Source organism: Galeopterus variegatus, unplaced genomic scaffold (genome assembly GCF_000696425.1).
Source record: "Galeopterus variegatus unplaced genomic scaffold, G_variegatus-3.0.2 Scaffold1594, whole genome shotgun sequence".
NCBI classification, from domain to species: domain Eukaryota; kingdom Metazoa; phylum Chordata; class Mammalia; order Dermoptera; family Cynocephalidae; genus Galeopterus; species Galeopterus variegatus.
In genome coordinates, this window is record NW_007727705.1 from 201,290 (window position 1) to 227,743 (window position 26,454).

The 26,454-nt window shown below is 40.7% G+C and overlaps 2 protein-coding genes across 2 annotated transcripts in view; one reads left to right on the forward strand and one right to left on the reverse strand.

Moving 5' to 3' along the window:
* Nucleotides 1–13,635, reverse strand: part of POLR2B (polymerase (RNA) II (DNA directed) polypeptide B, 140kDa) — a 49,102-nt gene extending 35,467 nt beyond the window's left edge. The window contains exons 1-3 of the mRNA XM_008577868.1: nucleotides 13,523–13,635; nucleotides 8,114–8,186; nucleotides 2,559–2,709 (exon numbers count right to left, since the gene is read on the reverse strand). Coding sequence (XP_008576090.1) covers nucleotides 2,559–2,709; nucleotides 8,114–8,186; nucleotides 13,523–13,541 — 243 coding nt within the window. The 5' untranslated portion in view covers nucleotides 13,542–13,635. The remainder of the gene's footprint in view (nucleotides 1–2,558; nucleotides 2,710–8,113; nucleotides 8,187–13,522) is intronic.
* Nucleotides 13,636–14,271: 636 nt separating this feature from the next.
* Nucleotides 14,272–25,863, forward strand: NOA1 (nitric oxide associated 1). Its single transcript, XM_008577869.1, has 7 exons — nucleotides 14,272–15,477; nucleotides 15,861–16,025; nucleotides 16,844–17,049; nucleotides 20,061–20,192; nucleotides 21,085–21,201; nucleotides 24,954–25,074; nucleotides 25,368–25,863. The coding sequence occupies exons 1-7, from the start codon at nucleotides 14,328–14,330 to the stop codon at nucleotides 25,577–25,579; spliced, it is 2,103 nt and encodes a 700-aa protein (XP_008576091.1). The 5' UTR covers nucleotides 14,272–14,327; the 3' UTR covers nucleotides 25,580–25,863.
* Nucleotides 25,864–26,454: the final 591 nt, after the last annotated feature.

The following is a 26,454-nucleotide window of genomic DNA, read 5'->3' on the forward strand; positions in this document are numbered from 1 at the left end:
TAAAATTAAGAGAAATATAATAATAATAAATATGTTGCAAATCATAATCTCTATCAGCCTCCAAATATGAAACTCACATAATAGCATTAGTTCTATCATAAGAAACTATTTCATGATTTTCTTCCCCTATCATTGTTCCTTCTTTTCAATATTTGTTTCTCTGCAATACTTCCCTCTTATATATTTCCCTCACTCTTTTTTATACTTCCCCCTATGAGAATAACCCCTGAGGCTAATGCACTGATGTCAACTGTAATCTAAAAAGAACTTGCATCGTTCAGAAACATTATCTTGACAACTGCTTCTGCAACCAATCTGGCCTGTATGAACTGTTGCAATGAGGCTAGTACTGTGTTTGGTCTTGAAATTGTCCTAAATTTTATTTCATAGAGTGATCCATACTAAAGGAGCTTAGGAGTCTGAAGTGCCCACCATCCTAATAATTCTCTTCACATCTTTGGTAAAAGTTAGTTTGTCATCTTTGATGACAGTTAGAATAAGGGTAAATAAAAATCATACATTTATTATTAGTAGTGAGCAAGAAATTACAATTTTTAAAAGGTTCACATAAGGGCCGGCCTGGTGGTGCACTGCTGCAGTGCGCCGCTTGGGAAGTGCGGTGGCGCCCCCGCCGAGGGTTCGGATCCCACATACAGACTGGCCGCTCACTGGCTGAGCGAGGTGCGGGAGCAACACCGAGGGTTGCAATCCCGTGGCCGGTCCTGGTCCGGTACGGGCGCGACACTGAGGGTTGCGATCCGTTGCCGGGCACGAAAAAAGACAAAAAAAAAAAGAAAGAACTGTGTTCTAACCTAATCAATAGAACATTATAAAAAAATAATCCTAATTCTTCAATTAAATATACAAAAAAAATCCTAATTATTCTATATAAAGGATGCAGAACTTCTAACCCTGGTTGTCTATAGTTCAGCCCACAGCAAAAAAAAAAAAGTTTTCAATTAACCATCTATCTGCTGCTTAATAAAACAAGATCCATAAGAACAACTTATCAGAGATAAAAGGATACTGAATTTCTCTTTAAATCAAATCTGAGAGAAGATGGGACTAACCAGAGTAAATTACTGATATCCAAGTCTCCCAAGCTGGAGTAGGTAAAGGGTAAAGAGAACAGTGATAATGAACCAAAGGGAAGCTGACCCTCTACTCCTTATTCTACCATTACCCTTGTCTAGGCCATTATTATCTTAAACCTAGGCTATTCCAAGATTTTTATCTGCCTCCAGCTTCTTTCTATTCCAACTAATCGTGACTTCCAAATTAACCTTTCTAAAATAATGCTTTATGCATATTCTTTGACAATCTTTCAACAATTCCTCATGACATCCAAAGCCTCTGACAATCTGGTTCCATCTTATCTTCCACTAATACCTATCAAAAACAGATAAACCAAAAATCGTATACTGATTATTGTGGTCCCCATTCCATACCCAAGATAAATACACCAAATATTTTCTCACTGAAATGCTTAACCATCTTTTCTAAGAGAAGTCCTACCTGCCCTTCATGGCCAGTTTATATTCTTCCCAACTTTTACACTAATCTCTGATAATCACAATTTAGAGATCTCTTCCTCCTGTAGTATTTATAGTACTGGCACTTTGAATATGCTGCTATATTGTTATCTCTCTTGTTATGCAAAGACCATGAAGAGAAAATGACCCAAGGATAAAAAAGGGTATTTTATGTTCCTTTTTCCAGCACAGTCTCAGAAGAGCCAATTACTTTTGTTCTTAACAGCAAGATCCTGTGCAGCATCTCCAACTAGAATGAGAATAACGGACCAGCCCTTAAAAGATAAGTTGGAGAAGACAAACTAACTGGCTAGAAATAATTACCTCTCCCTCTAACTCAATTTCTGGAGCTCTCCCTATCTCACTTTGTTTCTCAGTTTCCCCTGTCTCTCAAAGCCCAATATGTTCCCACAGCTGCCTCTCTACTTCTCTAAAACTGGGGACAGTCATTGTTTTGGACTACTTACTTCTTTACGATCATTTATATAAAAATAAATTCTAACATTATACACTTGCTATTTTAACAATGCTAAAAATCATACATATGTGTCAACAAAAACTGTAAGAAACTGAAAAAAATAAAAATAGCTGATATATTTTGGTGATTTTCCTTTTTTATCTCATACTGTTATAATAATGTATTTCATGCAATAAATAAAAATCAAGGGGAAAAAGTCCTTCAAACACTTTTTCTTTTATGATTCTTACACAGTGAATTTAAAAAGTGGGGTTATCTAAAGTAATATGATCGTGTCTGGCTTGTTTTTCTTGGTTGCTCATATTTGAGTTCCCACTTCCCAACTAATACTTATTATCTGAATAAGGATTAAGGTTTTGGATTACTTGCAAAAATGCATCTCCCCATTAGTAAGACTAAACTAAGAGCTGATTGAAGATGCTGTAAGTACACTGCTAAATGCTCCTACTGACTTTTTTTTAACCTTTAGGCCAGGTAAGAGAAGGGCTGAAATTTCAAACCACTACTCTTCTCTTGCATATGTAACTTTATTAGAATAACCATCTTACCGGTTCTTCAACTTCTCCACTAGCATGCTGAGCTTCAGCTTGTAGGTCTATAGGTGGAGCATCTTCCACAATTCTTTGAACAGACATCTGAATAAACTCATCAAAAGAATCCAGCTGTTGTCTCACCAAGCCCTTCTCGTCAAAATAGGAACTGGGAAAATATTTCAGTTCATAATCAGTTGCAATTCAGTGATGTTTTCTAGCATATTTCCCCACTGTCATTATAATTTAATTCAACAAATACTCATTAACTACCAACCGCAATATGCCAATCACTGCGCAAGATACTATGAGGTATTTCTAAAATAGGAGTGAGGCCAGAAATCTTTTCTTTGCAGAACTTATTGTTAAGTTTGGGGAAAAGAAACTTACACTTATGGGTAAGCTAATTAAAGCACACATAAGAACTATAAGGAAACCCTGGTTTACAAATATCCTTTATAGACAAATTTCATTCAACCTCTTTTCCATTTTTTTTTTTTTTCAACTGGCCAGTATGGGGATCCAAACCCTTGACCGTGGTGTTAACAAAACCACACTCTTACAACTGAGCTAACTGGCCAGCCTCATTCAACCTCTTTGAAACATTTCTTGAAAAAAATGTCAGGAGAGAAAACTAAAGAAAATAAGTAGTCAAAGATAAAATTAAAAACTTTAATTTGAATAAGAGGGAGGATTGTGATATCAACGACTAAAATGGAAAACCTATGAGAATGTCAATTTTAGGTTAAATATCATTTGTCCTACTTTCAATATGTTAAGAGTGAAATGAGAGTAAATCATTTAAGTGAAAATACTCAGCAAATGACCAGTGATAAAAAAAAGAAGCACGGGTGAGAGAACAGAGCTAGCAGTGTAGACACAGAAATCGCATGGTGAAGCTCTAAAGCAGGGACAGTCTAAAAGAGTGGACATGATCATTTACAAGGAACAGACACTTTTCAGGTGAGAGATGGGGAAGAAGATACATAATAAAGACACAAGTAGAGAGTTCCAGTCAAGACGGTGGAATAGATGGTCTCCAGCATCACTCTCTCCCACATATCAACCAATTTAAACTATAAAAATGTAACAACAGCCAAGCTGGGGCTGCTGAAGCTCAGGGGAAGAGGAGGAGTTCATGAAGGCAGGAGAAACCATGATGAGAGAAAGAAAAAACTGTCCGGAACATTTCAGGCCATGGCCACTTTAGGCTGGAGCTGCTGAGCACATGGCACAGGAGCCAGCAGAAGTTACAGCTGTGCCCTTCGGATGCAGCTGCTTGGAGGTGGCAGGGGAGAAGAAAGCCTTGGTGGCCCCCAGGACAGCAAGACCACTAATAGGGTTCCCGTGGACCCACGCAAGAGCGAGGAGCCAGAACAGCTGAAAAAGGGGAGCCATTCAGATGCCAGTGAGTCATCAAAAGGGACTGGCACAGGGCCTGTTCCATGGGAAGTGTTTGGAGCACGGGCGTTGGGAGCTAGGGGCCCACCAGAAGAATACTGGGACACAGCAAGGACAGCCAATCTGTCCCCTAATCAGCGCAGGAACACTCAGAGGAGACTGGTCAGGAATGCAGAATTGCATGGGGTGCAGTTTGATGAAAAAACTGAGGCCCAGATCAGAGTCTCTACACAACCCAGGTGCACCAGGTCTCTGGAGAGCTGGAAGTACCTATAAGGTCAACCACTAAACTCTGAGCAGCACAAAAAGCCTTCCCTAGAGAAAAAGCAGCAAAGCAGCAATTTAGCTTAACCACACAGCTCAAGTACTGGTTCCCACAGGAAGTTCCTCCATTTTAGAAGTAAGCAAAGGACAAAAAATTAGTTCCGGCCCAGGCACACTACCAGCACCTTGGGGCTGGGCAGGGGACCTGAGGCATGGAGCCAGGGACCAGACCCCTGCCCACAACCATGCACATCACCAGCACCTTGGGGCCAGCCTGGGAACCTGAGGCTAGAAGCCAGGGACCAGACCCCAGTCCCACACCCAGGCACAGTGCCCAGGGCAAGGAACCGGGGACCAGAACCCCCTGCCCACACCCAGGTACAGCGCCAATGCCTCAGGGCCCTACACGGGGGCCTGGGGCAAGGAACCCAGGACCGGAACCCCCTGCCCACACCCAGGCACAGCACCAGTGCCTTGGGGCCCCACCTGGGTGCCTGGGGCATCCAGCCGGGGACCAGAACCCCCACCCCCAACCAGGCATACCACCAGCACCAAGGAGCATGCCAAAAACATCACATTCATGTGGGTGGCCCACCACAGTAACCAAGGCTGCAACGTAAGTGGCTAGACACCATAACCACCACGCAGAAGGTCCGCCAACCACTGGAGTGCACTGACACAAGGAGAATCACCAGCAGAGACTAAAGAAAAGAAGAGAGTGTCTCTCTCCACATAGCCCATTCCAGAGTGACAAAAGAAGCATCTGCTCTGTGATAATATCGGGGCACCTGAACACACCTCTCAGGATTGAACAGATCATCTAGGCAACAAATCAACAGAGTAACCATTACTCTTTCAGAGGGAGAGAAGAAGTCTAGGGTTATCAGTGGTGGGAGGAGGGAGGGAGAAGGGGATAGGAGGAGATTGGACAAGGGGCATAAAGAATAAGTTCAATTTGTAACAATATACATACTAGTAATATTGATTTGATCAACGTATGTCAACATTAAATCCCAAAATTATGTATAATCAATTATGATTCAATAAAAAAATAATAATAAAGATACTATAATTCTTTAAAAAATAAAAAAATAAAATAAAATAAATTTTTAAAAAGACCCAAGTAGATATATAAGTGCAAGAGGAATCTCAACAGATCATTCCCCACTGTCACTCAGGAACAGCTGCATAGCTGGGCATCACAGAGGCTGGAAGAGCTCTGAGATCTAGCTACAACTGTAAGGACTGAATTGTCTCATCATCCCTCAGAAGTAGGAACTGCCTCACCACTACATCTCCACCTTGTGACCCCTGCCATCTTATATCTGTGAGACTTTCTTACCTTCTATTCTCCCTCCCTAGTAACTACTGACTCTCACATCAATTTTCTGAGACAAAATGCACAGCCCAACTAATCACCAGCCTCCCATTTTGGCAATATCAGGTCACCTCACAGGTCACTAGCAGGCCTACGAATTGGCTGACTTTGGGTCAAGATCTCACCCTGATCCAATGAACTATGACCACCAATATGGGAAGTTAGGTCCTACGGTTGAGAATACAGCACATAACCATCTTTGTGTAAGGTACAGCCTAAAACTGTGGCTGGGGCAATTTCTTCCAGTAGAGACTGTGGAGTAAAAGGAAAGAAATTTCTCACAACCATTTGGGTTAGCAATTGACATGTAAGAAACACATGGAAGGCACCGCCTGTAATATAAATAGCAATGGTATTTATGAACATTTTAAGATGACAAAACTTTATAAAACTGTAGACAAATCTGATTACCCCAACAAGCTGAACCATAGCTACTTTCCCCAAAATCATTAGAACGGTGCTATATTAGAATGCTATCCTTTAAACACCTAAATGATACAATCATTTCATATTTATGGTATCTACTATTATGCTTATTTTACCAGAAGTCATCTTATGTGAAGTTACTTATTAAGTAACAATACATTCATATTCTAGGTAAAGATCACTTGATGTTAAAAAGTGAAAAAAGGGCCGGCCCGGTGGTGCATTTGGTAGAGTGCGGCGCTGGGGAGTGCGGCGGCGATCCCGCCGAGGGTTCAGATCCCATATAGAGACCGGTCCGCTCACTGGTTGAGCGCGGTGCAGGCGCGACACCAAGGGTTGCGATCCCATTACCGGTCATGAAAAAAGACAAAAAGGGAAAAAAAAAAAAAGTGAAAAAAATTTTTTTTCATCTTACAAAAGCTAAAGCACTTATAGCCAATTAAAATTTAAAAATCAAATAATTTATTTTGTAATAAATGATAAATGCTGTGACTTTTCACAGAAGAGTACTTTGTCCTTGAGCAATCTACAACACATGTTGAAATCAACTCTTTTTTGTCTACGATCAAAATATTTTTTCTACCTGGAGAATGTATAATATAGGCAACTCTACAAAACACCTACCCAGTTACTATTTCCTAATAAAATGCCTCTTGGAGTTTAATACTCAAACATTACATAAGATACAAATGTCTCAATACAAAGTTTTACAGCCCATATTTAATAGGAGAAATATATATTTACATCCCCAAAACTCAATACATTTTTAACAAAACAATGGCAAAATAACAGAAGCATATGTTCTTTGAAAAGGAAGAGTGTGTCTACCCACCTTGGAGCCAATGAGGCTCAGAGAGGCATTCATCATCATGTTACTGTATACAAAGTAACTGTAAATTTGGTGATCAGAGAGAAGAGTTTACCATCCTAATGCAACATTCAACATCCTAACATAATAGAATGCTACTTTATCACTTATATGTTACTTTTCTTACCTATGTAAACCTTCTTACTGAGTTTTGTTACATTTTAGTCACACTCAGAATTGGATAGGAATTTGGATTGAAATACAACCTACTGTAACTTTATCCATTTAAAGTAATGAGAAAACCAAGGAATCAAATTAACATCACCAGTAATGGAACTAACATGCCTCCCGATACAGTGCGCTAATACAACATCACTGCTGCCAAAAGTAATCATCTAATTACAAGGAAACTTCAGACAAACGCAAACTGAAGGGCATTCTAAAAAGTAATTGGCCTGTCTTCTTAAAAAATGTCAAGTCAAAAAAAGAAAAACTGAGGAACTGTTCCAGATTAAAGGAGAGAAGAATAAGCCATAGAAACTAAATGCAACATGTGAGCCTAAAATAGATCTCAGATCAGAAAAAATTTTTATTTTGGGCCGGCCCGTGGCTCACTCGGGAGAGTGCGGTGCTGATAACACCAAGGCCCCGGGTTCGGATCCCATATAGGGATGGCCGGTTTGCTCACTGGCTGAGCGTGGTGCTGACAACACCAAGTCAAGGGTTAAGATCCCCTTACCGGTCATCTTTTTTTTAAAAAAAAAAAAAAGAAAAGAAAAAATTTTTATTTTGCTATAAACATTAATGGGACACTGCCAGAATTTGGGTAAGGTCTGTAGATTAAATAAGATTACTGTATTAATATTAATTTTATCACTGTATTGTGATTATGTAAAAGAATGTCCTTATGTGTGAAACTTAACCTTCAAAGTTTCAGGAAAAAAAGTTTGTAGAGAGAGAGAAAGAAAAAGACAAAGAAAACATAGTATATAAGGTTAACATTTAGGGAATCTGGGTGAAGTGCATAAATGAATTCTTAGTGTAACTTTTCTGCTAGTTTGAAATACTTAAAAACTAAAGTGACCCCACAGATATGTACAATCAAGTATGATCCAGTAAAAAATAAATTTTTAAAAATAATAAAAAATTTTTAATTAAAGTTAAACATATAAATAAAATAATAAACAGACTCTCATGTAGCACATTCATTCAGAACACCTACTTATCAAGAAAAGAATAGCAGGAAATCCCCTTATATGTAACTTTTAAAGCTTATTCAGCTTGGTCTAAAGTTACCTGATTACAATCCAGCATGCTTCTTGCCACAAATCCGGGGTGATTTCATCATCATCCTCATCATATTGCATATCTGTAAAAACAAAATATCGTACTCATTTGTAGTAAGATACCCCTAGTAACACCAAGGTCAAGGGTTCTGATCCACAAATCCTGCCAGCCTAGCCACACACACAAAAAAAGATGCCACTAGTTAACATCATGCTCCTATAACTTGAAGTAACAGAAACATATTTACTCTTTGCTAAATAAAAAGCAATACTTTTACCCCACTTTTCTAAAATTTCACTCAATTACATTAATGAAATAATATGTCTACATCATATAGGTATTCTTCCAATATACAAAGAGGTTTTATTACAAAGGTTCAATGTAAGTTGTCTGATTTTTTTAAGTTTTCCATCTTCTCCAGGAAGTCCATGTAATCCTCATTTATAGCTAACCATAATGATAACCAGATAAGCAAGCTCACAGTTCTCTAATCAATAAGGTCCTCAGAGACTAGAGTCAGATATCAAGGTAAGGAGGTAGAACCAGAAAAGGGGGCCGGCCCGTGGCTCACTCGGTAGAGTGCGGTGCTGATAACACCAAGGCCGCGGGTTCGGATCCTATATAGGGATGGCCGGTTTGCTCAATGGCTGAGCGTGGTGCTGACAACACCAAGCCAAGGGTTGAGATCCCCTTACCGGTCATCTTTTAAAAAAAAAGAACCAGAAAAGGATTCTGATATCCAGGCAATACGCTAAGGTGGGGTGGTCTATTACAGCATCATTTCATACATGTACAGGTATGACAGATATTTTTCAAAGATGGCAACAACCATACCTCCCATCCCACATACTTTTCTTTAATGTGATCTTGACACCCCTACCATCAAGATATAGTGGTCTACACATCCTCTTAAATCTAGATGGATTTTCAACACTCCCATAATAATGAGAATGCAATTTAAGTGATGCTATGAATTCAGATGCTAGGTCAGAAAAGGCAATGCAGTTTCTGCCTTGTTTGTTGAAACACTTGCTTGTGAAGCCCTGAGCTGCCATTTAAGTCTTCTACTCTGAGGCTGCTATACTGTGAGGAAATCCAAACCATAAGGAAAGGCCACTCAGAGATGCTATAGACAGCAATCCTAGTCCTTGAGTCCTCCTAGTCTAGGTGCCAGACATGTGAGTAAACACTCCAGATCACCCAGCCCTCAGATGTCAAGTCAACAGCCAGGCTTTGTGTCCTCCCAGCTGAACCAGACATCATGCAGCAGAGACAAGTCATGCCTACTATATGCACTGTCCAAATTCCTGACCCAAAGAATCCGTAAACACAATAATTTTTTCAATCGGTTAGAGCACAGCCTTATAAGCCCAAGGTCACAGGTTCAGATCCCCATTACCTGCCAGCCGCAGAAAATAAAATAAATAGTAATTTTTTAAGCAGCTACGTTTTGGGGTAGTTCTGCAGTAACAGCAATTTGAATAGACACTTGAAAAATCAGTGTATTAGTCCTTTTATATTAGTTCCATCTTCTTATGTGAAAGAATAATTGTGCTATATTTTCATTTTTTTACTCTGATCTATACATATAGTCTATAAAACTTAAGAGTTTTGGATTCAAAATTTGATACCCAAAATAAATTTTTTCATAAATCCTTCTTGAATGGAATGGAAGTACTAATTCCTTCCCTTGAGAGGAGGGGAAAGACAAAGGTATCTAGAATAGCTCACAAATTTCCAACTTTGATGAGAAATTAGAGGTTAATATCACTGTCATACAGGAGAAGCAATTAAGAAAGTGGAAAAAGGAAAGGAAATGATGAAGTCAACTTCACATATATCTGTAAATCACATATCCCTTCAAATACTTCCACTAGGCAACTGGATATGAATATGAAGCTCAAATAAGGTGTCTAAATTAGACAAACAGTTGGAATCATTAACAAATGGGTGGGAAAATAAGAGTTTACATAGAGAAAGAAGAAGACTTAAGGCAGGATATTAGGGAACACCTCTGTTTAAAAGTCATGTGAAGGAAAATGAAACCATTAAGGAGACATTTATCTATCCATTCATCAAATATTTATTAAATGTGTTTGCCATGTCCCAGGCACTGGAGGCACCACCGCCAACAAGATAAAGATGGCTGCATCCTTAAGGAGATTATCACCTATCGTGGAAATATGGATAAGATGAAGTCAATTAAGAGGAAGAACAAAGTGATATAAACATTCCTAACCAGAACCTGAGGTCAGGGGAGACCTCCCAAAAGCTGAGCTGAGCAGAGACCTCTTGTTATGAACAGGAGTAAAGCAGGCAAAACACGGGATGAAGGTGGGAGGAGTGGAGAAAGAAGTATCTCAAAAAGAAAAAGCAACTTGTGCAAAAGTCTCCATGATGAAAGAAGGCCAATGTACCTGAAGCAGAGGGTGTGGGGAAAGAAGAGTTGGTCTTTATCAAAAGAGCTTTTTTTTTTTTTTTAACCCTCAACTCATCTGTCAAAAGAGCTTTGAGAAACCATTCTAAGATTTTAGCTATATCAGGTTTTCATTTCTGAAAGATCACTATTGGCCAGTGTGGAGACTAGACTGGAGAGGCAAAACTAGAAGTATACAAACCAGTTTCGAGTAATCTAGGCAAGAGATGGTGGGGCTTGAACTAGAACTGTGGCAGAGGAGTAGAGAAAAGTGACCAGATTTGACATATTTAGGAAACAGAAACATCAGGGCTTGATGACTGATTAGATAATAGGCACAAAAGAGAGGAGTCAAAAATTATGCCTGGGCTTCTGGCTTCCACAACAAAGGAGAGTGATACCATTCACTGAGAGGGAAAATACAGGAGGCAATGGCTTTGGAAGGGGGATACATTAAAGAAAACAGTGACCAGTTTAAGGGGTCTGGAAGACATCTCAGTTGTCTAGTGTCAATTAGATTTACAGGACATCTAAACAGAAAATACATACTCAGAAATGATCCGCACATAGATGGTAACTACATCATGGGGAATGAATGAGATCACCCAGGGAGAAAGTGAATAGTAGAAGAAAATGAGAGAGAATGTCAGAAAGGTAAGTAGAATCAAGTGAAAGTGATGTGGCAGAAGAGATAGGTGAGTTTCCAGGAGGAAGTCATCAACAATGTTAAATACCACAGGGTTTGGAAAAGCTTTAAAAAAAGTCCATCTGATTTATCAATTGAGAACTCATTGATAATCTTAGTAAGAGTTGTTTTAATGTAGTAGCATGAGCAGAATCACATTGTAATGGGTTGTGGAGGACCTAAAATATGTGAATTGTGAACAAGCACAACCTATTCTTTTTAGAAGTTTGTGAATGTTAGGAGAAAGGTAAAATATTGGGGGAAAAAAGGGAAACAATGAAAAGGCGGCTGTCCAGTTAGCTCAGTTGTTTACAGCAGAGTTATAACACCAAGGTCAAGGGTTCAGATCCCCACACTGGCCAGCCACCAAGAAAAAAAAATAAACTAATTAAAAAAAAACTTTTCTGGGGAGCCGGCCCGTGGCTCACTTCGGAGAGTATGGTGCTAGTAACATCAAGGCCACGGGTTCGGATCCTTATATAGGGATGGCCGGTTAGCTCACTTGGGTGAGCGTGGTGCTGACAACACCAAGTCAAGGGTTAAGACCCCTTACCGGTCTTAAAAAAAAAAAAAATTTTAAAAGAGCATTTAACTTGTTTTCTTGCAAACAAGAGAGATCTGACATTTTCACATAGAAAGAAACTAGCTGAAAAGGAGTGGCTGAAAACTAATAGAGATTTCAGAGGACACAGGCAGAAATGGAATGTACTCAATCATTGCTGGAGCAGCTTTGATAAACTAACTCATTTTTCCATGGGATTATTACATATTGCTAATGATAATGTAAATTAGTACAATCACTACTATGGTGGTCACTTGACACCACCTAGCAAAATGTTAAACATGTATACCATTTGACCTGACAACGCTCTATCTAGGAATGTATCCTACAGACATACTTGGGGAAAATGACACATACAAGATTATTCATCGCAGCACTGTTTGAACCAGAAAAAGACTGGAAATAACTCAAATATCCATCAATAAGAGACTACTAAAGTTACGATACATCCATACAAACTAAGATGGTGTGGGGAAAAAAAATGAGATCGCTCTCTATATTCTGATATGAAAATCTCAGACAGGCTAAGGAAAAACTGAAGGTGCAGAAAAGTGCGAATGTTACTTTTCATCTGTAAAAGGCGGAAAAAACAGAATCCCATATACATTTGCTTAAATATGCATAAAGAAACCCTGGAGTGATAATCTAAGAACAATAAGTTACCTACTGTGGAGGGGACTCAAATTGGACAGATGGTGGACTCTAACATTCTTATATTTTCTAGCTTGTGAGCTATGAGAAAATATGACCTACTCAAAAAATTAAGCTAAAAAAACCTTTTTTTTTTTCTTCCAATGAGATAGGGGTTAGAAAGAAAAATATATAATTAATAACGCTACTAAATTTCTAGAAATAAGGCTGGTCAGTTAGCTCACTTGGTGTAACAAGCCTGCACTCTAACGAAGATCAAGAGTTCAGTTCCCCTTACTTGCCAGCTGCTAAAAAAAAAAAAAAAAAAAAAATTCTAGACCAAGGTATGAATGAGACAGAGAAGTTTAAACAGCTTTAAAAGTTTAAGCTCTTGCCTCTATTTTCTCCATGAAGTAGCTGAGCGAATAAGAAATGTAAGGCGTGGCCATGGAATTGGGAGCTAGAAGAAAATGAAGTTTAAGATAGTAGATGTGGAAAATGGAAGAGGAATCTATGAAAATACACTAGAATTCTACATGTAAGAAGAAAAAGATACATTGGCCCTGTTCGGTAGATTACGTACCATCTGAGAACTGTGTCATCTTGTGGAAAGAGGAGGTTTAAAGGCCATCTTTTAACACTATTCATTTAGAATTAAGACAGCATAAAGGAATTCCCCCTTCCCCAAAATTCTTTGTCCCTGGTATATTTCCAGGGCCTGCCACAATGCCTGGCTAAATGCTGACGATCAAAAATTGAGCTGTTAAATAAATCGACTAATTGTGGCCTCAAGGAATATCAAAAGAGGGGCCCTTTGTTTTAGACCAAGTCAAAACAACGGGATTGGTGTTATGGTTCTGCTTGCTATTTCAATACGGGAAGGCGATATAAGACTTAAAGGAGACAGGAGAGAACGAAAGTCATCCTGACCCGGAATATTAACACAACGTTCCCTACACCCTCCACCTCTTGCAATCCTAGCTTCGTTCCAGGCCTGGGACGTGGGGAACACGACTGGGGGCTCTCGTGCAGCAGGGAGAGGCCGCAAATTCTCAATCCGTCCAGCTCCCCACAATTCCCTGCTTGAATGGGTCGCCGTGGAGCGTGTTTTGAATGGTCACCTACCCTCGTCCGCGTCGTACATGTTGGCAAACGGTTCCCGACCTCCTAACTCTTGAAATCTGAGCGAAAGAAAGGCGCGTTGCGGTCCTCCAGCACACAGAGCGAGAGACGTAATTTCTCACTCCGGCGTTCCCAGAATGCTCTGCGTCTCAAACCAAAGACCGCCCACAAAGAAGCCAATGATTAAGATCTGCGCCTGCGCAAATTACGGGTATGGTTGGGCCGGCGTTAGACGTGCGCACGCGCAAATTGTGGGCCACCAACTCCCGCGAGTGAGAGGACATCTCCTACAGTCCGAGGGTCGGATCCAGCCAGGGGAGGTGGTTTTTGTCTGTTTGCACTTTTAAAGACCAAAATAACACGAAGCTTTTAAAAACGTGATTTACTCAGGGCGGCTTGTGCCAGCGGTGGCGCGTTGAAGAGGCCTGAAAGTGAACAAACCCAAAGCACTCGCTACCCTCTTCTGCGCATCTAGCTCAGTCTAGGTCCTTAGTGCCTTTGCCTCAGCTTGTTTGTTTTTGGCGGCTGGCGGCTATGGGGATCCGAACCCGTAGATCTTGATGTTATAACACCGCGCTCTAACAAACAGAAACTCGCCGTCACCTGCTGCAGCTTAAGTGCGCTCTCGGGCCTCGGAGGTTTCATCGCGAGAATTCACGGAGAAGGCGCGGGAGGAGCGGGAGTTCAGCGGGAGACAAACGACGGCTCCCAGGTACCCCTGGGCTTTCGGCTGGGGTTGATGTAGACTTCGGGCCACAGTGCGCTTGCGTGCACGTGGCTCCGCCCCTTTGCCGGAGCCGTGTTCCCCATGCCGCTGGCACGCTTAGCAGGTAGGGTGCTGCTCTGTTTCCTGCGGGGATCCGCTCCTACGGTAGCGCGCCATGGCCTCCGGAAACCGCTACTGGAGAGGAGATGCGCCGCCGCCGCCTCCTCCTTTCAGCACCCATCGGGCCTGGGATGTGGACTTTCTCGTGGCTCCACAGCAACCGGGGGTTACGGCGGAAGCACTGACGAGGAGGAGCATTTTCTGTTCCCCGAGTACGTCCCGGAGCCGGAGCCCGCACCGACCCCCGAAGAGCAACTGCGGGAGCTGCAGCAGCGGCAGGAGAAGGAGGAACGACAGAGGCAGCAGCGGCGGGAGGAGAAGCGACAGCAGAAGCTACGGGCCAGCTGCCGGGAGCACCTGGTCGTGGGGCACTCGGACCCGGCAGTGCCGCCCAGTGGCGTCAACTGCTCGGGCTGCGGGGCAGAGCTGCACTGCCAGGACCCCGGCGTGCCCGGCTACCTGCCCAGCGAGAAGTTCCTCAGCGCTACGCAGGCGGACGGCGGGCTGGCGCGGACCGTGTGCCAGCGCTGCTGGCTGCTGGTGCACCACCGGCGCGCCCTGCGCCTGCAGGTGAGCCGCGAGCAGTACCTGGAGCTGGTGAGCGCCGCGCTGAGGCGGCCCGGGCCCGCCTTGGTGCTCTACATGGTGGACCTGCTGGACCTGCCCGACGCCCTGCTGCCCGACTTGCCCGCGCTGGTGGGCTCCAAGCAGCTGATCGTGCTGGGGAACAAAGTAGACCTGCTGCCCCAGGACGCCCCCGACTACCGGCAGCGCCTCCAGAGGCGGCTGTGGGACGATTGTGCCCGCGCCGGGCTACTACTGGCCCCTGGCCACCGAGGGCCACAGAGCCCTGGTGGGGACGGGCCACGGGACGGGGAGGAGAATTTGAATCGGTCAACCAAGGCCCGCTTGGTGGTCAGGGATGTGCGGCTGATCAGCGCCAAGACCGGCTATGGAGTCGAAGAGTTGATCTCCGCACTTCAGCGCTCCTGGCGTTACCGCGGCGACGTCTACCTGGTGGGCGCCACCAACGCCGGCAAGTCCACTCTCTTTAACACGCTCCTGGAGTCCGATTACTGCACCGCCAAGGGCGCAGAGGCCATCGACAGAGCCACCATCTCCCCTTGGCCAGGTGAGTCTTCTGTGACTCTTTGTATTTAAGTTGACAAAACCAACTGCCTGATTTGTTCCCTTGAAACCACAATTTAACTTTCGTAAACTGTTCTCTCTCTTGCACTTTGATAGACTTATACACAGAATTGCTTTAGTATTGGATAGTAGGTAGTGTGACGAAAATGAAAAGAAATTAGACCTGCAGATTTTGGATTCAAATCCTGGTTTAGCCTGTAAGCCAATCTCTGAGCCTGTTTCCTCATTTGTAAGGTGGGAATAATATTATAGAGGGTTGTCATGAAGGTTGAGATAAATCACAGTACCCAACACTGTAGATCCTCTGAAATATTCATTTTCCTCCCCTTATTCCCTTTTCTAAAAATGTATTCTTTGGTATTTCAGGTACTACATTAAACCTTCTGAAGTTTCCTATTTGCAACCCAACTCCTTACAGAATGTTTGAAAGGCAAAAAAGACTTAAAAAAGATGCAACTACAGCTGAAGAAGATCTTAGTGAGCAAGAACAGAATCAACTTCATCTCCTGAAAAAGCATGGTTATGTAGTAGGTAAGCATTCTCTATGAGAAAACCCTTATTGGTTCTATGCTGAAATTCTTTTTTTTTTTTTTTTTTTAAAGATGGCCGGTAAGGGGATCTTAACCCTTGACTTGGTGTTGTCAGCACCACGCTCACCCAGCGAGCTAACCGGCCATCCCTATATGGGATCCGAACCCGTGGCCTTGGTGTTATCAGCACCACACCCTCCCGAGTGAGCCACGGGCCAGCCCTATGCTGAAATTATTTATTGAGCAACCTGAAGTACAGCTGCCTGGGGCTAGCCAGTTTTTGTGGGGAGAGACTACCTTCCTCATTTGGGAACATAAAGGCCCTTAGAAGCAAGGCTAATGTTGGTAAACCCAGACCAGTACAGATAAAGGTTGTTGCCTCCATGCAACAGCTTTATATTAGGTTGTCCCTCTTTTCTTGGTAACTTTCAGCCTTCCTTTACTAATAGCAGTTTGATTTCCAATATCTCCCCACCCCCACACCCCCCACCTGCCAATGTACATAAGCCAGCCTCACGCTTGATCATTAAAAGAGTCTGACTCCCTCTGCCTTTGGAAAAAAAGCAAAGGTATGGTAGTCTCACTTCCATACACTGTAGTTAGTCTTAGCAACTTGTTTGAGGCAAACATAAAAATTATCTGTCTAGAGGGCTGCTCGGTTAGCTTAGCTGGTTAGAGTGCAGCCTTGTAACATCAAGGTCAAGGGTTCAGTTCCCCATACTGGCCAGCTGCCAAAAACAAAAACAAACAAAAAAATAATCTGTCTGGAGTCAAAAACATTAAAGGAGTGACTAATAACTTCCATATAACTTGTTCTAGGAAGAGTTGGAAGAACATTCTTATATTCAGAAGAACAGAAGAATGAAGTTGTCTTTGAATTTGATGCTGATTCACTTGCCTTTGACATGGAAAACGACCCTGTTGGGGCTGCAAACAAATCCACCAAACAAGTAGAATTGACTCCACAAGATGTGAAAGATGCCCACTGGTTTTATGACACCCCTGGAATTACGAAAGAAAATTGTGTATGTATTTCGTTTCTTTTAGAAACATTTACAGTTGACCTTCAAAGGACACATTGAGGGGAAGGAATGTTTATGGGCGCTGAGCCCCTGCCCCACCTCCACCCTTCACAGTTGAAACTCTAGCGCGGGTGGCATCCCCATCCCTGCATTGCACACCCTGAGCAAGTTAAGTAGTTAAGTTCTTTTCCAATATATTTATTTTTTAAAATCCTTGTATAAGTGGACCTGTGCAGTTTAAACCAGGGTTGTTCAATGGTTTGCTGTACTTTCAGTTGTACACATCTTAATTGGCAGAAAACAGGAAAAGAGGTATACTTCCATTTTAGACCCTGTTCTGATTTATTCATAAAGCGGACCAGGGAGGAATTTATGTGTCACCAAGTTCTCTATTCCATTTCATAGACTTCACTGCTGAAAACCTACTGGTATTATCATTGAGGTTGTTACCTTAGTTAGGGAGACATTTACCAGAATCCTAGATTTTGAGGTTGAAAGTGATCATAAATATCACTGCAGTCCAGCTCCCTATTCCATGCTTGAATTCCTTCTATAACATATCCATTAATAGTTCATCCAGCTTGAACTAAATAAAGCGTGACTCACCATTAGATGAGGCAGTGTCACATCACCTCCCAAGGTAACCCATTTGGTCTTTGACCAGCTCTTTGTGTTGATCTGAACAGTCTCCCTGTAACTTGTACTCCTTGTATCTCAAAGCTATAATGGCAGGAACGTAATGTCTAGTTCCCTTGCCAGACCTTGAAATATTTTAAAATGTAATGTCCTATCTTTTCCTCATCTATCCCTACCTTTTTTCTCAGTTCATCCAGCAGCCGTTGAGCATTTACTGTGCTGACACAATCCTGATTATTTGTATTCATTTCTTATAACTCTTCTGAGAGACAGGCTATTGCTCTACCCAAGCCTCTTTTCAGAATGTTTTCTAAATTTTTTGTTCTTAAAGTGTGACACTAAGAACTGAGTTACATGTATAAGTGCTCTCAGGTGAGCATAATTTAGAATAGAATTAACTCTACTTCTCTGTCTTGGCCTTATGCGTCTTTTTAATCCAATTGCAGGATCTCATAGGTAACTTTGATTTTGTCTTGTTAACTTCAGCCTATATTCTACTCTTTCAAATAGCGTTAAATCTCACAGTTGTTTGTTTGTTTGTTTGTTTGTTTGTTTGTTTGTTTGTTTTTTCCAAAAGATGACCAGTAAGGAGATCTTAACCCTTCGCTTGGTGTTGTCAGCACCACGCTCAGCCAGTGAGCAAACCGGCCATCCCTATATGGGATCTGAACCCAGGGCCTTGGTGTTATCAGCACCACACTCTCTCGAGTGAGCCACGGTTCTGCCCTAAATCTCACAAGTTTTTATTATCAGTTTTGAACTTCATCCAAGTCATTGATTGACTCAAGTGTGCATCCAGGATACAGCTTTACAACAGATCCATTAATGACTTCCTTTGAATCTGATTACTGACCAATTTCTCCTAATTTTCTTTGTATCTCCCTGTGAAACAACACTGGTTTCTTAGGTACTTTCCTTTGTCTCATCAGGATCACTCACAATTTCATTCTCAGAATTGTATTCTATTTGGTGTCCTATGACACAGAATCAGACCCTTTCTTTTCATTTTTATTGCTGTCCTAGAATAATTGCTTCTGCCTAGTCTTTTGTTCCTTAGCAGTCCACAACTTCAGAGTAACTGGACTACTTCCTAATAATGTTCTATCCCTTTAACTTCAACTAATTCTTCCTTTTTAGACTTAGTTAGGCCAGAGATAGCAGTTAATTTAGTCATATACCCTCTTGTGAAATAGTTGAGTGAGAAAGGCAAGAATTTGTAAAGTATTCCAGCCAGCAGAATGACACCTTTAAGTTTTTAGAAATAAAAAGTCTCCCGGCACTAGTAGTTTGCTTCTATGTCAGTTTATAGTAATATTTATTTCATGCCTTAAGCCAGTGTTTCCCAAACTGAACCAAGGAACTCTGTTGTGAAATGGAAGTATTAGGCTCTCTGCTTAAACAGGGTTGAAAAAACAAAAAAAACTTTTTTTCTTAACTACACGTGGCTTTTTTTTTTTTTTGGCAGCTGGCTGGTATGGAGATCTGAACCATTGACCTGGGTGTTATCAACACTGCCCTCTAACCAACTGAGCTTACTTACCTGCCTGTCTGCAAGTGGCTTTTAACGTGTTTTTTTTTCAAACACAAATGCCAAGGAAAGCTATTTGCAGCCCTTATTTATTTTCTTATGAGCCTTTCTAGGTATTGCTTATATTTTTTATTTATTTATTTTTTGTTATTCTTCTGAAGAACCAAGTTCACAAGGTTTTTGTCCATTTTTTCCTTTTTTATTCTTTTTTTTAATCAAATTTTGATTCCTTAAATTTTACCAGAATCTTCTATATCCTATCTTTCCTTTTCTGTTTTCTCTAGTCTGTTTGGGAACTCTTCATTCTTAGAAGCAATATTCTCTTGTTTTCTGCTGAATGTTTGGGCGAAATAAGGAAATTAAACACCAGAATTTAGAAACATGTTCTTCAAGCTCTTCACCTGCCCAGAGAATGGGATGACAATTTTGCACTTAATGTGTGTATACTAGGACAGAAAGTTGCATGTTCCCTTACTTTAAGCTAAAAGCTACTGGTCCCCGGAAGCCTTGATGGAGGAGAGCATATATTTTATATCGGGGATTCAATCAGCAGTATTTTCAGGTTCATACCAATTTTGACATTTGAATGATGCTGCTTGCTAGGAAAGTCTCATATGCCTGTAAAGTTATTTTGCTATTATTCACGATTAAGTCGTGAAACAAGTAGAGCCACCAGTCAACTGAGGTTAATTTAGACAGAAGGAATTTATATAGTTTAGGTGCAGCAAACTCTGACATACTTTGGTTTATTGTGAAGTCTGAAATATTTTTATCACTTTTTATCTTATAGTTACAATATATTTTATCTTCAATAAAAGTAATTTAAAAAAATCTGCCATTTGTTTCACAGATTTTAAGTCTTCTAACAGAAAAAGAAATAAATATAGTTTTGCCAACACATTCAATTGTTCCAAGAACCTTTGTGCTTAAGCCAGGAATGGTTCTATTCCTGGGTGCTATAGGCCGCATAGATTTCCTGCAGGTAAGGAAAGTCTGTACCATTAAAAAATGACTAAATATTGGAATTTACTTTAAGGAAGCAGATACATGAACAAACACGACTGGCAAAATGTTGATAACTAAGTCATGACTATGTAGGGATTCGATATACTTTTTTTTTTTTTTTTTTTTTAGATGACCAGTAAGGGGATCTCAACCCTTGGCTTGGTGTTGTCAGCACCACGCTCTCCCAAGTGAGCCATGGGTCATCCCTGACCTTCCATTTTTTGAGGCTGCCAGTGTACTAGAAAATTAAAATGTCTCCATGTGGTTATACAAATTGTCCTTTTTGGGGGGAAAAATGCAACCAAACTTCAAATGCTCTGCTTGGAAGAATTGTAAATTATCTTCAGTGGGATGTTGAGTGCCCCTTATAGCTGGGCATTTAAAACATGTTTGGTATTTGTTTACATAGCATCATTCTGGGGATTTTGGAGTGTCTGCAGAATTGTTCCCCATTTTGCCAAAGTAAGGAGAAAAAAGGAAAATGAAATATGGATATGTCTAACAATACTAAATGCAACTTATAGGCCATTACTATAGGACATTTCTTGGGTTTTTTGTTTGATCATAATTTGTTAGAAATTTAGCCCTATACACTTAGAATCCTTATATAATAATACATGAGTTTTTTTTAATGCTATCAGCAGGTCTGTAGAAGAAGTTATTGTTTTGCATGAATTGTTAAAATGTGCTGTTTTCATATTGTCTTTTTTTTTAGGCATTAATATAGTTTGATTACAACTATTGCTATACCAGTACTTATAAAGGGAGCTTGATTTGGTTCTTCGTTTTTGTTTGCAGTAATTGTACCTTGTAATGTGTGAGTTTTGCAAGTTTTTCATTGTGTTAAGTAACCTTTTTCCTTTCTTGAGGGAAATCAGTCAGCTTGGTTTACAGTCGTGACTTCTAACCTCCTCCCTGTGCATGTTACTTCCTTGGACAAGGCAGATGCCATATATAAAAAGCATGCAGGTCATACATTACTGCAGGTAAGGCAACACGACTTGATGATTGCACAGTTATGGTTAATATACACTGTGATGGGACATAGCTCTGTTCAAAAGCCTTTGTTGGACAGAATCATCTGTTATACCATCAGCTAGCTCTCCCCTCACCTCATTCTCTTTGAGGATTCTGGCTATAAAGTGAAATAGGTTCTATGTGAAAAAAGATGTTGGTTTGGACCAAGCCTTATAGCCACAGACTTGTGTTTTCTCTAAACTACACTGTCCAACTTGGTAGCTACTAGCCACACATGGCTATCTAAATTTAAATACATCAGTTAAAATTAAATAAGATTTAAAATATGGTTCCTCATACTAGCTACATTTCAAGTGCTAGATAGTCATATCACTGCAGAAAGTTGTATTGATTAGTGCTGAGTGAAAAGAAGTTACAGATTTTGTCACAGCTTGGGGTTGCTGCCACCATCTAATTGGTGGAGGCCACAGATAGTGCTGAACATCCTGCCATGCACAGGGACAGCCCTTCACAACAAAGAGTGATCTGGTCCAAAATGTCAGTAGTGGTTGAAAAGCCCTGTTCTAAGTGCAAAAAGCTTTCCTCCCAGGTTCTTAATCCAGGACACTTATTTTATAGATTATCCCACCTCTTCTTTCCTGCTCTACCAGCTTTTTCCTTTTGTCTATAAATGATAAAATTGCTCTCATCTTAAAAAAAACAAACAAAAAAAAACTCCACCTGGATCTTAGCCAAAAGGCCAAGAAGCGATTAAAAAAAAAAAAAAAAAACTCAAGAGTCTTGCCCAGTTCTTCTACAGTCCAGCTTGCCCATGCTCCTCACATCCTTTCTCTGCAGTCCCTGTTTGACATTTACCATGCCACTGAAATTGTCCTTATTAAGTTCACCAAAGACCAATTGCCTAAGTGAGGACTGTTTTCAGCTCTTTTACAAGACATGCCGTATGCACTGTTGGACAGTGTATATTGTATATTGGTTAAGATTATTGAAGCCAGACTGCCTGGGTTCAGATGCCCATTCCACTCTACCACTTTACAAAGCTCTATGACTTTAGGCAAGTTTCTCTTACCTCTCTGTGTTGTACCTACCTTGTGAGGTTGTGAAGAGAACTGTCAGGGCAACATTCTAAGTGCTATGTAAGTATTCATGACAATGATCGTGAAGCATTGGTTGCAAATATACCAGCTGCATCCAAAGCAGCAGTGACTGGCATTAATGCTCCTATAACTGAAAATAAGCCAAGAAACAAAACATACACCCTCCCTTCAAAGAAGATAAAAACAAACAAGCTTGACTTGAGAAGTAAATGCTTCTTTCTCTCTGGATTTCCTAAGAAGCCAGACTGAAATTAAAATTCCATTGAAATAACTGCCCCAAATTTAATACTCTAGAGACTTGTAGAACTTGCGGGGAGGTTGAGCACATAAAAGCAATCAACAATATCGGCTGTCAATTTTTCTGCACTAAAAGACTTTAGTTCTCTTGTTACATATGTTCACTTTTTAGGTAAAAACAAAAGTACACAAGTTGAAATACAGCTTTGACTTGCAGGAAAGAACACTTCCTTAGTTAGTGTAATATGGCTGTCAAAAAATAAATTCTGTGTAGATCTACCCATGTGCATCTGTGTAGTTTTCAGGATGGACATCACTAATATTTTCCAAAGCAGTAATCTCAGTGTTCTCTCAGTGTGACACAAACGGTTTCCTGGGCTGTTCTGGGACTCTTTCTTGCCTCCTGGTTTTCTTCCTCATCTCCCAAATTAAAATCTGTTCTACCTCCTAATTATCTCTGAATCTAACCTGGTAGTTCAAGCTGTAATCTGCTTTGTTGAGGCTATTTTTGAGATCCTTAAGTAGTTTCTCAGTCCTCTTTTGCTGCCCTTCTGTTCCCTCATCCGTACCCCCTGCCCCCACATATACTTCCAGAACCACTAGAGCAGTGGTTCTCAACCCAGGTTGATTTTCCTCCCCAGGACAGACTTGGCAATGCCTGGAGACCTTGTTATTTATCACAACTTGGGGGTGCTCTTGGCATATACTGAGTAAGCCCAGGAATCCTGCTAAACATCCTACAATGCACAGGACAGCCTCCCACAACAAAGAATTATTCATCCCAGAATATCAATAGTACTAAACCCTACACTAGAAAGATCTTTCCAAAATATAAAGCAGGTCATATTATTCTTTTTTTAATTCTTACCTCTGTTCTATCTTCGGCTTATAATTCCTAGATAGTTCCGCATTACTGAGAGACGTCTGAACAGCTGACAGCCTAATCACTAATTATCCCTCCACACATGCGTGTGCACACATAACATACTCTGCACAATTTAACTACAGTTCCCTGAAATCATCCTTTTTCCAGTTTTTATCTGTATATGTGCTGACCCAGAATATCTTTCAAATGAATATACCACCCATTTCTCAAAATACTGCTCACATTTACCTCTTGTTTTCCTTGACCAAAACACATTACTCCTCCTTCCACAAACAGCACTCTCATTTCTTATCTTGTATTTGTCTACATATCTTTTTTGAGTTTTTTTATAGTTTTTTTTTATTGAAGCATAATTGATTATACATATTTTGGGGGTACAGTGTTGACTATCATATTTGTGTACAATATGTGCTGATCAAATCATTATTAGCATATTCACTATTACAAAGTTTAATTATTCTTTGTGCCCCTTACCCAATTTCTCTCTAACTCCCCTCTCCATCCCCCTTTCCCACCTCTAATAACCATAGATTTGTTCTCTCCTTCTGAAAGTTCAACGTATTATTGTGGTCTTTGTCTACAAGTTATTTACCCCTTCTGACCTCCTTGCAGGCAGGGACCATACTGTAACATCTATCTTTGTGTCCCTACTGCTAAACACGGGAAAGATTAATGCATAGATAAATTATTGTCCAGTTACTTCTAATTCATGGAAACATCTGTTAACATAGAAGCTAAATCTTATCCATTGTACATGGACCCTTGACTTGTTTTTTTTTAAAAGATGACCGGTAAGGGGATCTTAACCCTTGACTTGGTGTTGTCAGCACCACACTCACCCAGTGAGCAAACCAGCCATCTCTATATGGGATCCGAACCCGTGGCCTTGGTGTTATCAGCATCACACTCTCCCAAGTGAGCCACGGGCCGGCCCCACGGACCCTTGACTTGTAAAGCAGCAGAGATTAATCTTTTGGCCATGCCTGTAAGAACTAAGGTATTTGGAAGGACCTAGCCTTAATTGCCTGACATTACTCTATGTAAAGCCCTATGGAGGGCTATAAAAACAGTGTAAATAAAGCACAATTCTCCTGTCAGGAGGTTACTGCCAGGTGCATGCCCAATACTGGCCCTTGGCCCTGAGATTTGTATGCTTCGTCTCATCAGAGAGCTCCCATGCTTTCCATGTGACCCTAGAAGTGACTTAGGGTTTTTTCTTTTTTTTTTTTTTTTTTAAAAAGATGACCGGTAAGGGGATCTTAACCCTTGACTTGGTGTTGTCAGCACCACACTCACCCAGTGAGCAAACCAGCCATCTCTATATGGGATCCGAACCCGTGGCCTTAGTGTTATCAGCACCGCACTCACCCGAGTGAGCCACGGGCCGGCCCAACTTAGGTTTTTTTCAACAGTTGAATGTTTAAAAGGATTTTGTTCTTGATCCTGGTGCAGAATTATCTTATCAGCGAGTTACTTAATATTAGAGTCACAGGGAATTTAATTTGAACTTCCAAACATCTTCATTTTATTTCATTGGAAGGTTCCAATGGGTGGAGAAGAACGAATGGCAGGATTTCCTCCTCTTGTTGCTGAAGACATTACATTAAAAGAAGGACTTGGAGCATCTGAAGCAGTGGCTGATATCAAGTTTTCCTCTGCAGGTAACCAAGAACTTTTTAAAAAGCAAATAAAGTAGCTTTATTGACTTAGAGTACATTTTCATAGAAATGTGCCTTAACTGATATAAGCTGATTATTTTAAGGTATACATACTAGTTTATTAATAAAATGCAACCTATTCTGAATATAAACTTGTATTTTTCACAAATGCACTGTATGTTTTTTTAAAAACAGTGAAAGAACAATAGCCTCTTGGTGCTCCAATTTGAGCTCTGGTTTGGTGTTTTTAAGATGGTTGTTAACAGCATTTTGTGTTCTATCTCATGCCTGCATAGGTTGGGTTGCAGTAACACCTCACTGCAAGGACATACTGCATCTCCGAGGCTATACCCCTCAAGGAACAGTTCTAACGGTCCGGCCCCCTCTCTTGCCACATATTGTTAACATCAAAGGACAGCGCATCAAGAGAAGTGTGGCCTATAAAACCAAGAAGCCTCCTTCCCTTTTGTACAATCTGCGGAAGAAGAAAAAACAGATAAATGTATGAAGCTGACCTTGTTTGCACTAGATATTAACTATATTAGATATAACAATATACATTGAAATGGTATTAAATATACCTATAATAAAGTCCTCCCCATTCCCACCCTTTTTAAAGATCTTCACAGTGACCTTTTTAAACTATTTAGGACTGTGCCTTTTTGCAATGTATTGAGCTTATAAATACAAGTGTTTTTTTGTATGTATATATCTGTGACCCAAATATACATAAAAAGGAGGCCTGCTACATTCAAATTTCTCCCACTACCATTTTCCTTTTTTGAGACCAGATGTCATTTCTCTTATTTGGAGTCTAGTTGACAGGGCAATTTAGCAGTCAGCATATGAAAAAATGTCAGGAAATCAGTTTTTCCAAAATACATTGGCTTAAATAAGGTAGAAGTGAGTAGGTGGCTCTGCTCCATGTAGTCATCCAAGGATCCAGCTGGTGGAACATACCATGGCTTCCATCTCCAAGTCCAAGGTGGTTGGTTGCTCAAGTTGTTATCCTTTCCCAGCAAGTGTGAAGAAGGAACAAGAATAGAGAGCAAACAGCTTCCGGATTTAAAAGAAGGAAAAAAAGCTGGATGTTGTACAAATCCAATTGTTCCAACAGTTACAATGCCCACACCCACCCACCAGAAAACTGGTAAATGTAGAGGGAAATGAGAAGTACATGAGGTTTTTATTAAGGGAAAATAGGGACAATGCATACTGGAGAACAAGTAGAAATTTACCTTCCACAATTTAAAAGTGCCTGAAAATCTTAGATAAAAGAAGATTCAAGCTATATTTCCTAGCATCTGAGGTCTATTCTCCAATTAAGAGAGCACTTTAACTATTAACATTTGCCTGTATAGACCTTTATTAAATTATGTCAGA

What these genes read in the sequence shown, in the direction of transcription:
- NOA1 (XM_008577869.1), top strand. Translation starts at nt 14,328, where the DNA reads ATGCCGCTGGCACGCTTAGCAGGTAGGGTGCTGCTCTGTTTCCTGCGG. An exon ending in CACCATCTCCCCTTGGCCAG is followed by an intron (nt 15,478 to 15,860) that starts GTGAGTCTTCTG and finishes TTGGTATTTCAG; the next exon opens with GTACTACATTAAACCTTCTG. An exon ending in GAATTACGAAAGAAAATTGT is followed by an intron (nt 17,050 to 20,060) that starts GTATGTATTTCG and finishes TTTGTTTCACAG; the next exon opens with ATTTTAAGTCTTCTAACAGA.